We start from the raw sequence: 13,577 nt of genomic DNA, 5'->3' as shown, positions 1-13,577 counted from the left end.
CACTGATACTTTTTTAAATTTGCAATATTTTGCAATCATGTTCCTTTTGGTTTTTCTTTACAATTCTTGAAATACCCTATATTACATACAGTAGAACCCTACTAAGCTACTTGGCTGCCATCAGAGGAAGTAGAGTAGACAGCATGGTCAAAGGTGCCTGTATCTGGGGAGAAACAGCTATCTCTGCACCATCCATCCATGAGTAACTTCCTATACTTTGAAAGGTTAGCCAGGCCACGTTTCCAGGGCTAGGTGATGACGATGATCTCCCTCCATTTGACTTCCCCTGACCTCTTCTACATACATTATTCTGGTCTTGTAACAGATCTCATTAGAGCCCCACTGTGCTGTCACTAGGCTGGAGAGCAGAGCAGACAGCCAAAGGGAGGGCAGCAGACAGGAGACACCCTATACAAAGCACCCAAGACAGCTGCACAGATTCCCCTGATATGCCTGCTGCATGGCTGCTGACAGCTCTCAGTGATGGGAAAAGACAAAACAGTCTCCCATTGATAGGAAAAGACCAGCGTATGACAGATACACTCAGTAACCAGAGGCAGCCCGAGCAGGCTGACGTAATAATCAGAGCTCTGCAGAGCCACAAGGAGAAAGGCAGCTTCCCCAGGCATTAATCTGTTACAGATTTTTTTTTTTATTAAACTTCTCCACAGGATGATTAAAATTACGGTCTGCCCCCCTCAGGGGCTATCATTGAATTAAGCCTTTTCGATTAGGGGTAATTAATTGAATGATTACTTTATTCTAAATCTCAAATGAAAAACCTACAACATATCACTAATTTGAAAACTAGCTGACTCAGCATGATCCAAGAGCACCACAATTAATAACAGAGTTAAATGGTACTCTTCTACAGTGAGTACATAATCACATTTACATTGGAATAATGTTCGAATTCTGTATGATTTTAGCTAATCATTAATATGCCTAAAAAGTACAAAATAGAGGTCACTTCCTGGTAATGCTCCCTGCTCATCTAACACACCTGGATGTCAACCAGTCCCTGAGGACGCACGGTTCCTGAGTTGGGTGTCAGGGTGAACTCAATGGGCCGGTCTGGTACAGTACTGGAGCTCCACTCTGTCCTACTAAAGTCTGACACCTGGGAGGCACTGGTGATGCTGGGAGGCCCACTGCCATCCCCTGGAACCCTCAGCCCAAAGTTCATAGGAACCAGAGAAGTGTTGTTCAGACTGCAGATCAGTGTGTGAGGGAAACCTAGAGAAAAGGAGGGATAAGGAATGAAACATAAGATTAAGCAATGTTACAGTTCTAAGGATTAGTGCAAAAATAATGCCAAACACTGTTATCTGATATACAGCTACAATTCCACAGGGCAATTCATAATCAAGAGGTTGATTTATCTGTAAGGTTTAAAAATATATGGTTTGTGCAAGGAAAATGGTGACACAAATAACCACTGAAATGAAAAAAGTGTCATAGCATACTTAAATAGGATCTGTCTGCAAAGACCTTTGCTGTTATTGATCTCAAGAAAAATGTGCATTCGACCATAGCTGATAGTGTGTTAGTCTCATTCTACAGTAAGCCATTTATAAGCCATGCACATGCATGATGCATTGCAGGCAGAGTTATGAGTGGACCATAAAAATGTAGGAGAGATAGGCCTGCTCAAAATAAATCCAATGCCAAATGTTTCAACGTGTAACATTTTTGGGAGGGTCAAATAGTGAGTAGGGCCTATTTTAGGAGCTCCAAAGTGACAACTTTGCAGTGAGGAGTGGGAGTAAATTGTTGCAAGAAGGCATAGTGTGCCAGTACTGTTTGTATGGGACTATTACTGCAAAACAATACACATTGCCAAATATTAACTGGGTGGTTCGAGCCCTGAATGCTGATTGGCTGAAAGCTGTATACCACGGTTATGACAAAACATTTATTTTTACTGCTCTAATTACGTTGGTAAGCAGTTTATAATAGCAATAAGGCACCTCAGGGGTATGTGATATATGGCCAATATACCACGGCTAAGGGATGTGTCCTAGCACTCCACGTTGTGTCGTGCTTAAGAACAGCCCTTAGCCGTGGTATATTGGCCTTATTGCTTAATTATACACTGAGTGTACAAAACATTAGGAACACCTTTCCATGACATAGACTGACCAGGTGAATCCAGGTGAAAGCTGTGATACCTTATTGATGTCACTTGTTAAATCTACTTCAATCAGTGTAGATGTAGGGGAGGAGCCATGTTAAAGAAGGATTTTTAAGCCTTGAGACAATTGAGACATGGATTGTGCATGTGTGCTTGTTCAGAGGGTGAATGGGCAAGACAAAAGATTTAAGTGCCTTTGAACGGGGTATGGTAGTAGGTGCCAGGCACACCGGTTTGAGTGTGTTAAGAACTGTAACACTGCTGGATTTTTCACACTCAAAAGTTTTCCGTGTGTATCAAGAATGGTCCACCACCCAAAGGACATCCTGCCAACTTGACACAACTGTGGGAAGCATTGGTGTCAACATGGGCCAGCATCCCTGTAGAACGCTTTCGACACCTTTTAGAGTCCATGCCTGAAGAATTGAAGCTGTTCTGAGGGCAAAAGGGGGTGCAACTCAATATTAGGAAGGTGTTCCTAATGTTTTGTGCACTCATTTTACATATTTAACATTTTTGTCATATAGCAGACGCTCTTATCCAGAGCGACTTACAGTTAGTGAGTGCATACATTATTTTTTTTATTTTTTTCATACCCCCCGTGGGAATCGAACCCACAACCCTGGCGTTGCAAACGCCATGCTCTACCAACTGAGCTACATCCCTGCCGGCCATTCCCTCCCCTACCCTAGACGAGGCTGGGCCAATTGTGCGCCGCCCCATGGGTCTCCCGGTCGCGGCCGGCTACGACAGAGCCTGGATTCGAACCAGGATCTCTAGTGCGATGCAGTGCCTTAGACCACTGCGCCACTCGGGAGACATGTGTATATTGTGGGCTACATCTATTTCGTAGACTTGCATTAATGGTTGTTTATTTGCGTCTGTCATTCACTACTATGCTTATGCTTTATACTGTAAATACAAAGCAGTAGGTATTATCAGCGTTTCTCCAATGCACTGTGATAAATCTGCCCCCAAGCCTAACACAAGCATCTAGCGTGAGTAACAGGCATCATCAATGAGGATTAATGAAAAACAAACCATAGCTTAACTCACCGAAGGACACATCCCCAAAGTTGAGCTCTGAGATGCTGAAGTGAAAAGTGGGGCCCATTACGCAACCCCTACAAGAGATAAAAGAGCCAGGAAATACAGAATACATTTGTGCTGACCAGCAAGCATGAAGGTCACTGGGCAATGCATAATAATTAAAGGAAAACACTGGTTTGGGCAAGTATAGAACAACTGAAGAAAAAAACGAGATCAGTCAATTTCTTGGATGACAGTGCAGAAGGGTAATTCTGTAATCCTTACACTCCGCACTCCTCAACACTAATACATCTTAATTAACGGGAGTTGCCAAGACTGGCAGGTGTGTTATGGAAACAAAGGGATTTTCACTACTGTCTGCTTTGTACAATTTAAACACAACCTTTAGGGAGACATTTACTGAAACCTAGAGTATACAAATGTGCTAATTAAATGTGCAAGTCAGGGAGAGCAAGTATTCAAGCATTCACGAGACGAAGCATTCAGTGGATTAATGTAGGTCATTTATTTCAGAAAAGTATTGCTGGGTCATTCTCACAAAACTGACATTTGACCAAAATATTATTGCGTGTTATTTTTCATGAAATTTCCTCTTGGATCACTGAGATTAGGATCTGTACTCATTTATTTAATAATTATTATTATTATGTTTTTTTATAAGATATTATGTATTTTACCACAATTTCCACAACTACAGTACCAATGCATAAATGATCATTACCGCAACAGTTTTCAAAATCTAATGAAAAGGCCTGAGTTAAACATAACACTGAAAATAGAAATATTTACAATTAAATAATTAACATTTATTTCGTAATTTATCTCATTACCTTATTAACACATAACCTTTTAATAATATTTTTTTGTCAGAATCACTTGTGTATGCATGTTATTTATGCATTTGATTTGTGCACACATATTTGGATAAAGAACAGTCACACTATCAGATTAAGCCAAAATTGCTAAATTAAAGTTTTATTTTTCTTAATATTTCCTAAATATTGGTGCATTACGGTAATGATAAGCATGTTTTGGAGATGAGACTGCATGTTTTGGTAATGAGTGTTGCATAGTTTGGCATTGAACATTTTTACTGATCTCTATCAGAGATCCCAATTGACTTGCATAATACTAAAATCACTGATCTTAATGCAATGTACTAAAATACCCCTTATTTCAGTATACATATAAGTAATGTAATTACATGAATGTATTTTCAAAAGTCCAAAGTGGACTTAAACGTAACAAAGTGACAAACAAAAAAAATATCCAAGGTCTTTACAGGTAATATTGGTGTATTAGGACGTGGATATTTGTGGTTGTAAGGTATTTTAGATGTATTTCTGGATTGAATGGGATCCTATGGGCAAACAGCATAACACAATATGCCTATAAAGTATCTACTGTAAATACGTGAGACATGGACCAATCTTTTGGGGGGGGATATCAAACAACAGTATACACTGAGTGTAAAAAACATTAGGAACACCTGCTCTTTCCATGACATAGACTGACCAGGTGAATCCAGGTGAAAGCTATGATCCCTTATTGATGTCACTTGTTAAATCCACTTCAATTAGTGTAGATGAAGGGGAGGAGACAGGTTAAAGAAGGATTTTTAAGCCTTGAAACAATTGAGACATGGATTGTGTATGTGTGCAATTCAGAGGGCGAATGGGCAAGACAAAAGATTGAAGTGCCTTTGAACGGGGTATGGTAGTAGATGCCTGGCGCACCGGTTTGAGTGTGTCAAGAACTGCAACGCTGCTGGGTTTTTCACGCTCAACAGTTTCCTGTGTGTATCAAGAATGGTCCACCACCCAAAGGACATCGAGCCAACTTGACACAACTGTGGAAAGCATTGAAGTCAACATGGGCCAGCATCCCTGTGGAACGCTTTCGATACCTTGTAGAGTCCATGCCCAGACGAATTGAGGCTGTTCTGAGGGGAAAAGGGGGTGCAACTCAATATTACGAAGGTGTTCCTAATGTTTGTACACTCAGTGTATGTAAGTGTGAAAACAGGTACACATGTCAAAATGGGGGATATCCTCCTTTAAGTAGTGGGGTTACTCTTTGCTGAAACACAAACTGCAGATTGTGGCTTAAAGTAAGTTAAATGGGGTTTATACATCCCATATTTCTTGACAAACCCTACTTAATCAAATAACTGTTGTTTTACAAAAAATCTATACAATAGGTTTAAGTTGTCCAAGTAAATAAATAAAGTTACCAGCACAGCACACCCATTGACTATACATTACAATTAGCTTATAATCATTATAGAAATTAAGGTTAATATTACCGAAACGGACTTAAAAATGACGTGGTAATGAGACATTTGTGTTTCGGTAATGAGAGGACCTTAGCTCAATCTGCAAGTAATAGGAGACAGCCAGCAATTGACCACTTCACTAAAGCCCATTCATACCATGTTGGTAAGGTAATGGTTCTCTGACTTTTTCCCAATTTGAGATTTTTAGCCATTTTGGTCATGAGAAGGCAAAGTGTGGTAAAGGGGGTGTTAAGTGAATAAATTAACTTAACTTGTGCTCATCTAAGGACTACTCCTTTAGATGATGCATCAAGGTCAAATAAAACTTTCTTTAAAAACTGATTGGAGTTTTTTCAGGAACTTGAAAAGGTGGTACGGTAATGTGTTTTTACATAATAAATATTATAGTTTAATGTAAACTTCAACTAGTATACTATTTTTATGATTTATGCATTGTTGAATACCTGTTTCTGATTGGCTTGAAGAGCATTCTAGAGCGTGCATTATTTCCCTATAACACATGGTATATTTGCACGGTAGAAATCAATGGCTATAGTGTATTCTTACATGTTCTATGTTGGAGCTGCTTTTGAAAGCAAAGGTAGCTATCTAGTAAACTTGCCCCCCCCACCCCACCCAAAACCCCTCTTTGTCAAAATTCTGGTAAAAATGTACAATGTATTTAAAATGAGACAATTTGCCAAAAACTAGACATCTTAGTCTTTGGAATGATAGTTGATTTTTGCAGATCCATCATGGTTTTGTAACTCAATTTGCTACAGACATGTTTAAAACTGGTTTCATGAGAATCACCCAGCTACTGGGGTATGGAGTGATATGTGTCTGGACATGCTTGCCAATGCTTGATGTACTGTACAGACCCTAACAAGACAATGATGGAGAGGTGTGAGGATTGTGCTGAGATGGATGAGAGGGGTGATAGGGCAAGTGTTACCTAAACGTGAGGCTGATAGGCTGCGGGTTTCCCCCCACAGTGAAGATGAACTCCTCAGAGAAGACCCCCAGGGTGCTGGAGGAGAAGCAGACCTCCATGGCGTGGCAGGCCCCAGGGGGAACCATCCCCTCAGTGGGGCTGAAGGAGAAACACTGGCCAAACCCTGAGCTGGGAGGCACCAGCTTGAAGGGAGCCTCAATGCGCCCATTATTAGACAGAAGCACCTGACAAAAGAGTGCATGGATAGTGGAGTCAAATCAGGCTTAAACAGAGAGGGGACATTTGTAGGGAAAACCAACCTATGTAAATGTACAATTTGATTAACCAAGCACTGTTTTCTGTGTGTTCATATTCTCACGTTTTTATCTAGCCTAATCAGGATTCACGTGTATTGTGAGTGCAGTGTATATTCCATGGTCTTATCTACACTTGTTTGCTGGCTTTGTAAAGCTAGCAATACGCTAACAATGCATGATCCAACAGTCTTGTTCTGTGGGAACCAGTTTCACAGGGTTTTACAGTAAGGCTGCCATGAATGCCCTAAAAACAAAAGGGACTTGGTAGGCATACATTTAATAATTAATCTAACAGTGAATTCAAAGAGAGCCTGCCATGTGCTGTTCTATTATAAGACTAACAGTTATACCAATTATATTTCAATTACTCAATTACTCAAAAGTATGCGTATCTGCAGACTACCAGCAGCAATAATGTGATTTATTTTGATGTGAGACACATCTTATTACAGGGGATAATCACAGTGCTGTTCTTGTATTACATCTCTATTTCCTGTCTAACACTTCTACACCTCCAACAGCTGGGACTTTGCACATTATGAGTCTCATTTGTTGGGAGAGCTGATAACCTGGAACAATGGTGTAAAACAAAATGTTGTAACTCTCATTCAGTGTACGTGAAGAAAAAGTTGTGTCATTTTTTGTGTCTTAGCTTTGTTTAATATTGTTAGTACATTTCCTAACTAAGGTTAAGTACCTCATAGCTGTGTTTGGAGCCAATAAAGATGTTACCCATGTCAAGGAGATCAAAGTTGAATTGTAATTTGGGGCCTACCCCCTCCCCATTTATCCGTAGGGGTAGGCGAGACTCAAGGCCTAATGTGGGTAACGAAGAGCACAAAGACAGAGAATACAAAGACGCATTAAATAAACAAACAGAATATATGTAAACAAACGGGCATGAATCAAGCACATCTGCAGCTCACAGGTGTGTAAATAAAAAATCTAGACATACTGTACATTGCCATTTAGGCAAAAATCAACTCTTTATGACTTGTGTTATTGAGGTCACCACCTGCCCATGAAACTTAGTCAGACATGTAAATTAATGGAAATCTGACCTCCGGCACCGGAAATATAGATGGACACCAAATGCAAATCAACCAACAACTGCTTTGTCAGTATGAGAGGATAGAAATATACATTTACATTTTAGTCATTTAGCAGACGCTCTTATCCAGAGCGACTTACAGTTAGTGAATACATATATATATATATATTTTTTTATACTGGCCCCCCGTGGGAAACGAACCCACAACCCTGGCATTGCAAACGCCATGCTCTATCAACTGAGCTACATCCCTGCCGGCCATTCCCTCCCCTACCCTGGACAACGCTGGGCCAATTGTGCGCCGCCCATGAGTCTCCCGGTCGCGGCCGGCTGCGACAGAGCCTGGATTCGAACCAGGATCTCTAGTGGCACAGTTAGCACTGCGATGCAGTGCCTTAGACCACTGCGCCATATAATTGTGAACTAACACGTGTTTCTTGCCTTCAGTAATATGGCTAGTAGGCTATATGTTTGGACTATAATACCAGCAAACACCTTTTACAAAATGCATAAATATAATAGATTTTCAGGCCTCGTCACTTTTGATCAAATTCAAGGTGAGGCTTTCTCATCAATGCACCATTTTATTTCTGTTCATCATACTTCTGTTTGTAACATCAAACACCTCTTAGCCAATACTGTAGTAAATCCATGAGCCCTCTCTCTGATCTAATCACATCAAACATCACCTGTGATGTCGCAATAGACCGTCTGTTGATAAATCTTTGCCTCCTGTGGTTTGAAAATTATGTTGACCTCTGAGGTGGTGTTTGGCCAAATGTCCCCCTCCTGCAGGTAACACAAAGGCAACTTTAAACAATGTGCATCTTACAGTAGCAACACGATTACTGAAATCCTGCTGGAGGAGAAAGTGGTACAGTCCATCATGTGTCAAATTTGTCAAGGCAATTAAAAAGTATATATTATAATACTTCCCCTTATACACTTATGACTCTGCAAGAGCAAAGACAACTCAACACTGATGAAATATATACGTATAAAGCTTCAGTCCAAATGATAGAGTCTGTCAAATAGATCAAGTCATCCAGTGGAAAATAAAAGCAGCTGAGTGCTAATGAATGTAGAAAGACACTAATGCAATCATAATCAGCAGATCTCTGTAGAGCAGCAGGACATGTTTGCCTTAGGGTAACTGTGGGGTTCTGGCCTCACTCTGTTGTGATGGAGCACACCTCTTCAAGGTGCTTTACAGAATATTTGGGTGCAGTTTGTCTCTGGGTTGCTTGGCTTTTTTGGATGCCTTGCTTATTTTTTTTTTTTGAGGGGGGGGGATTTGTGTTTGTTTTCCACTCTGTTTTCCATCTCTCTGACAGTGAGGCATCAAGGGCAAATGATGGTGAGAGTTCCCTTTGGACCTAGTGTGCTTAACAGATGCATAGGGCGAGTTGGGTGTCATCAGGATGGATGAGAGAATGAGTGGCTGTCTCCCCAGGGGCGTCTCAGCCCATCGGTCAGACTCCGAGACAGCAGGTGAAATCAGGTTAGAGGCTGATCAGATCCACGTGGCCATGCCTCTGACTCAGCAGGCACAGTCTCTCGCAGTGTTTGGAAACGCTGATACTTCTCACACACACAATAACACATGGCCCCTTATAAGTGCATTGCCACAAACACAAATGGTGTTGAAGAATATGAAATGAAATATAGGAATATCCATGGGACTTCTATAGCTGCTGTGGAGCAGTGAGTGACTCACTGCTAGGTGGCAGAATTATAAGCAGAGAGCATTTTAAATGTGCTTTTAAAAGGTTGGGGGTATTTCATCAAAGTGCTGAGATTTGTCTTCCACCACAGCTGAGTAATCCACAGAGCCAGATCTGTCATTGTCACCTGAGGCTGGAGGTGTAAACCAGGCAATGGAAAAACAAAGCCCTACGCTGCAGACACCAAACTGGGTTATAGTGGTTGGTACAGAATACTAGTACAGGGTATGGTGTGATAAAGTGCATCCATGAAATTAGTGTATAACGTTTCCTTAGGCATTGCAATGTAAACCAAAGATTCTTGAGGATTTTAGCATGCAAGTTGGCATGGCTACTGCAGTATAAGCCAATATGATGATATTTGAGAAAACTGTGCCTTCAATGCACTTTGCATGCACTTCGTGACTCAACTACATACTGTGTTAAGTCTGTAGGTTTACTAGAGGAGGAGGATCACCAGGAGTGATTATGTCATGCAATTCATCTTTTGTTTGACTGTGTGTGCACAAAGTCCTTTATGACAGGAACATTGGACTCTATATTGGACTCTACAGTATATAATAAAACATTTGCTATCAGTACACAGTAAAATGAAACTCCCTCCACCCCCTCTCTACATCACACACCAGAGGTTCCACTATGATGTAGTTGTCTGAGAAGGACAGCCGTTCCTCCCTCAGCTGCCTGCGTCGGTCCTGGAAGGTGCGTGAAAGCAGGGAGAGACGGTCACGTAGAGTGGGGTCAGCGTCACACTCTGTCAGGAACTGATCCATCTCATCCTCCTCCTCCCGCTGCAGCTCGGAACAGAACCTAGAGCAGAGCAGAGAGATACAGAGAGAGAGAGAGAGAGTGGGGGATGAGGTGGGGGATGAGGACAGATGAGCATCTGAACAGGCTACATAAAACGGCCTTGATCTGGACTGATCATCAAGCTTTTCTGATGATCCATTAGCTAAGGGTCACTTCAGATGTTTGTTTACAAGAAATCAATGTCTGTTGATGTGTTGATCACATTTACATTATGTACATCATGGAGATGAGCATGAACGGACATCCCACCTTAGCTTCTGCTGCTCTTCCTCCACTTTAGTGGCAAAGCTCTTCCACTGGTAGTGGACTAGAGTATCACTCCTGTTCACTATGGAGACTGAGCGTTGGTTGGCCATGGAGATGTAGGTTTTCTCCACTATGACAGAGTTCCTGTCCAGCCTCACTTTCACGTCTGCAGATGCTCCATACAGACTGATGTAAACATCCTCCCCTGAGGAGAAACAACAAAGCCCAGACACAAACAGCAACTGAATTATTCAAGAGCACTGTAGCTGTCCAATATATTTGTAGAAAGTAAAAGTACTTGTGGGTAGTTCTAAAATATACAGCCTATTATTTTTCTGGACTTTATGGCAAAGCCCCAAATGTGATGCTATAGGCTAGCCAGTGTGCTATTATTGGTCGGTGCTTCATAATTGGTCATGGAGATGGCGCTGTTGGGTTAGCATGAAATGCACACTAAACTGTCTGAACCATCCACAATAATAACAGAGTCTCTCTGGGACCCAGTGGCATTAGCACAAGTCACATGGTTCACACCGGAGCAGCCAACAGAATGAAAACAAAAAAATACAATGCAAAATCGTTGCATAAATCAGCATGTGGAATATGTAAATACCTTCAGCATTTTGTTTTGTTTGGCTAGATTGGTTGCATTCAAAGTAGAGCCATGGTGCTTTAGCAGAGATCCTGACCTGACCCTAACGAGTGAACCGAGCAAAAGTTTTACCCAAAATGAAATAGGCTGGTATTCAAATTGCATCCTGGGTTTAAAACAGGCAGTGAGCACTAGGCAGCCATCAAGCTTCATTAAGCAAAAACATGGATAATGTTAAATTCACCACAAGTAAACACAATGTGATGCTGTGGATCATTACCCAATAGGGTGTATTATTCTAACAATTTTTCCACAACAGTATAGTCGTACATTACATGATTCATATTTTAATCAAAACCTTTACAGAACGCTCAAATCAATTCAATCCGACCTCAGTAGATGGTCTAATATCCCTGTTGATTATCTATTTTTAAAATGAATATATTGCCACAGATTAATTTCTGTAGTTCTATGCTTCCCTTGTCTCTCCCTTCTGGCTATTGGCATAAAATCCATAGTGCGGTTTCAAAATGTATATGGCAAGGTAAGCGAGCGACCCTGGATAAGATTAACAAACTTATAAAGAGGGAAAGATGTAGGAGGACTATCCGTACCAAACTTTAAATTGTATTTCCAGGCACTAGCATTTTGTCCCATCCTAAATTGCTTTAGACATGATTCTTCCACTCCCTGGCTGAGTATAGAGAGACAAATGGTGTCTCCTATTGCCCTGGAAGAGGTGGTCTACACTGATACTGTATATCTCTTAAACAATGTAAACTACGCTTTGGTCCTATTATTGCTCACACAATTTTTATGTGCTGCAAAATTCAAAAACAATGTAACTGGGAATCATAATGGCATGCCCATACTACAATATTTCACAATAATGCCTTGTGATCTGGAGGGTGGCCTTTTCCATCCCCCCAATGGTCCAAATTTGGAATCCTTACCCTTGCCAATATCATGGACAGTAATGGTTTGAGAACATTCCGAGATTTGAAAGACACATACACATTAACAGGCAACTTCTTCTTTCTATATTTACAACTTAGGTCAGCTATGCTGCATATGGATTCCCTTGGGAAACACAACTACCGAACCATACAATGTTGGGATTTATAAATAAATTATCTGGGCTCCCAAAAGGACTGACCTCTATAATATATAAACAACTTTTGGAAAGCTCATATTCTGAACGAGCCATTAAAAAAGTATGGTCCACTGAGCTAAGTGAATCTGAATCTGAACAACCCTGCTAAGTGAATCTGAACAAAATTTGGAAAATTATAAACTGGGTGGTTCAAGCCCTGAATACTGATTGGCTGACAGCCGTGGTATATCAGACCATATACCGTGGGTATAACAAAACATTAATTTTTACTGCTCTAATTACGTTGGTAACCAGTTTATAATAGCAATAAGGCACCTCGGGGGTTTGTGGAATATGGCCAATATACCACGGCTAAGGGCTGTGTCCAGGCACTCTGTGTTGCGTCGTGCATAAAAACAGGCAAAGCGTCAATACAGGACTAAGAACGAATCGTACTACACCGGCTCCGACGCTCGTCAGATGTGGCAGGGATTTCAAACTATTACAGACTACAAAGGGAAGCACAGCCGCGAGCTGCCCAGTGACACAAGCCTACCAGATGAGCTTAAGCTCAATTCGAGGCAAGCAACACTGAAACATGCATGAGAGCATCAGCTGTTCCGGACTACTGTGTGATCACGCTCTCCGTAGCCGATGTGAGTAAAACCTTTAAACAGGTCAACATTCACAAGGCCGTAGGTCCAGATGGATTACCAGGACGTGTACTCCGAGCATGCGCTGACCAACTGGCAAGTGTCTTCACTGACATTTTCAACCTCTCCCTGTCTGAGTCTGTAATACCAACATGTTTCAAGCAGACCACCATAGTCCCTGTGCCAAAGAACACTAAGGTAACCTGCCTAAATGACTACCGACCCGTAGCAATCACGTCTGTAGCCATGAAGTGCTTTGAAAGGCTGGTCATCGCTCACATCAACACCATTATCCCAGAAACCCTAGACCCACTCCAATTTGCATACCGCCCCAACAGATCCACAGATGATGCAATCTCTATTGCGCTCCACACTGCCCTTTCACACCTGGACAAAAGGAACACCTATGTGAGAATGCTATTCATTGACTACAGCTCAGCATTCAACACCATAGTGCCCTCAAAGCTCATTACTAAGATAAGGACCCTGGGACAAAACACCTCCGTCTGCAACTGGATCCTGGACTTCCTGACGGGCCGCCCCCAGGTGGTAAGGGTAGGTAACAACATATCCACCACGCTGATCCTCAACACGGGGGCCCCTCAGGGGTACGTGCTCAGTCCCCTCCTGTACTCCCTGTTCATTCTTGACTGCATGGCCAGGCACGACTCCAAAACCATCATTAAGTTTGCCGATAG

The 13,577-nt window shown here is 41.6% G+C and overlaps 1 protein-coding gene across 1 annotated transcript in view; it reads right to left on the bottom strand.

Annotated features, from left to right (window-relative positions):
• The window catches only part of LOC121577462 (hydrocephalus-inducing protein homolog), a 117,432-nt gene that overhangs the window by 78,675 nt on the left and 25,180 nt on the right, over positions 1–13,577 (bottom strand). Inside the window, 7 exon segments of the mRNA XM_045213948.1 lie at positions 1,004–1,236; positions 3,191–3,258; positions 6,415–6,638; positions 7,408–7,526; positions 8,451–8,550; positions 10,112–10,295; positions 10,545–10,746. Of these exon segments, the coding sequence (XP_045069883.1) occupies positions 1,004–1,236; positions 3,191–3,258; positions 6,415–6,638; positions 7,408–7,526; positions 8,451–8,550; positions 10,112–10,295; positions 10,545–10,746 (1,130 nt within the window).

Source organism: Coregonus clupeaformis, chromosome 5, assembly GCF_020615455.1.
Source record: "Coregonus clupeaformis isolate EN_2021a chromosome 5, ASM2061545v1, whole genome shotgun sequence".
Lineage (NCBI taxonomy): Eukaryota > Metazoa > Chordata > Actinopteri > Salmoniformes > Salmonidae > Coregonus > Coregonus clupeaformis.
This window is presented reverse-complemented; position numbering and strand designations above follow the sequence as displayed.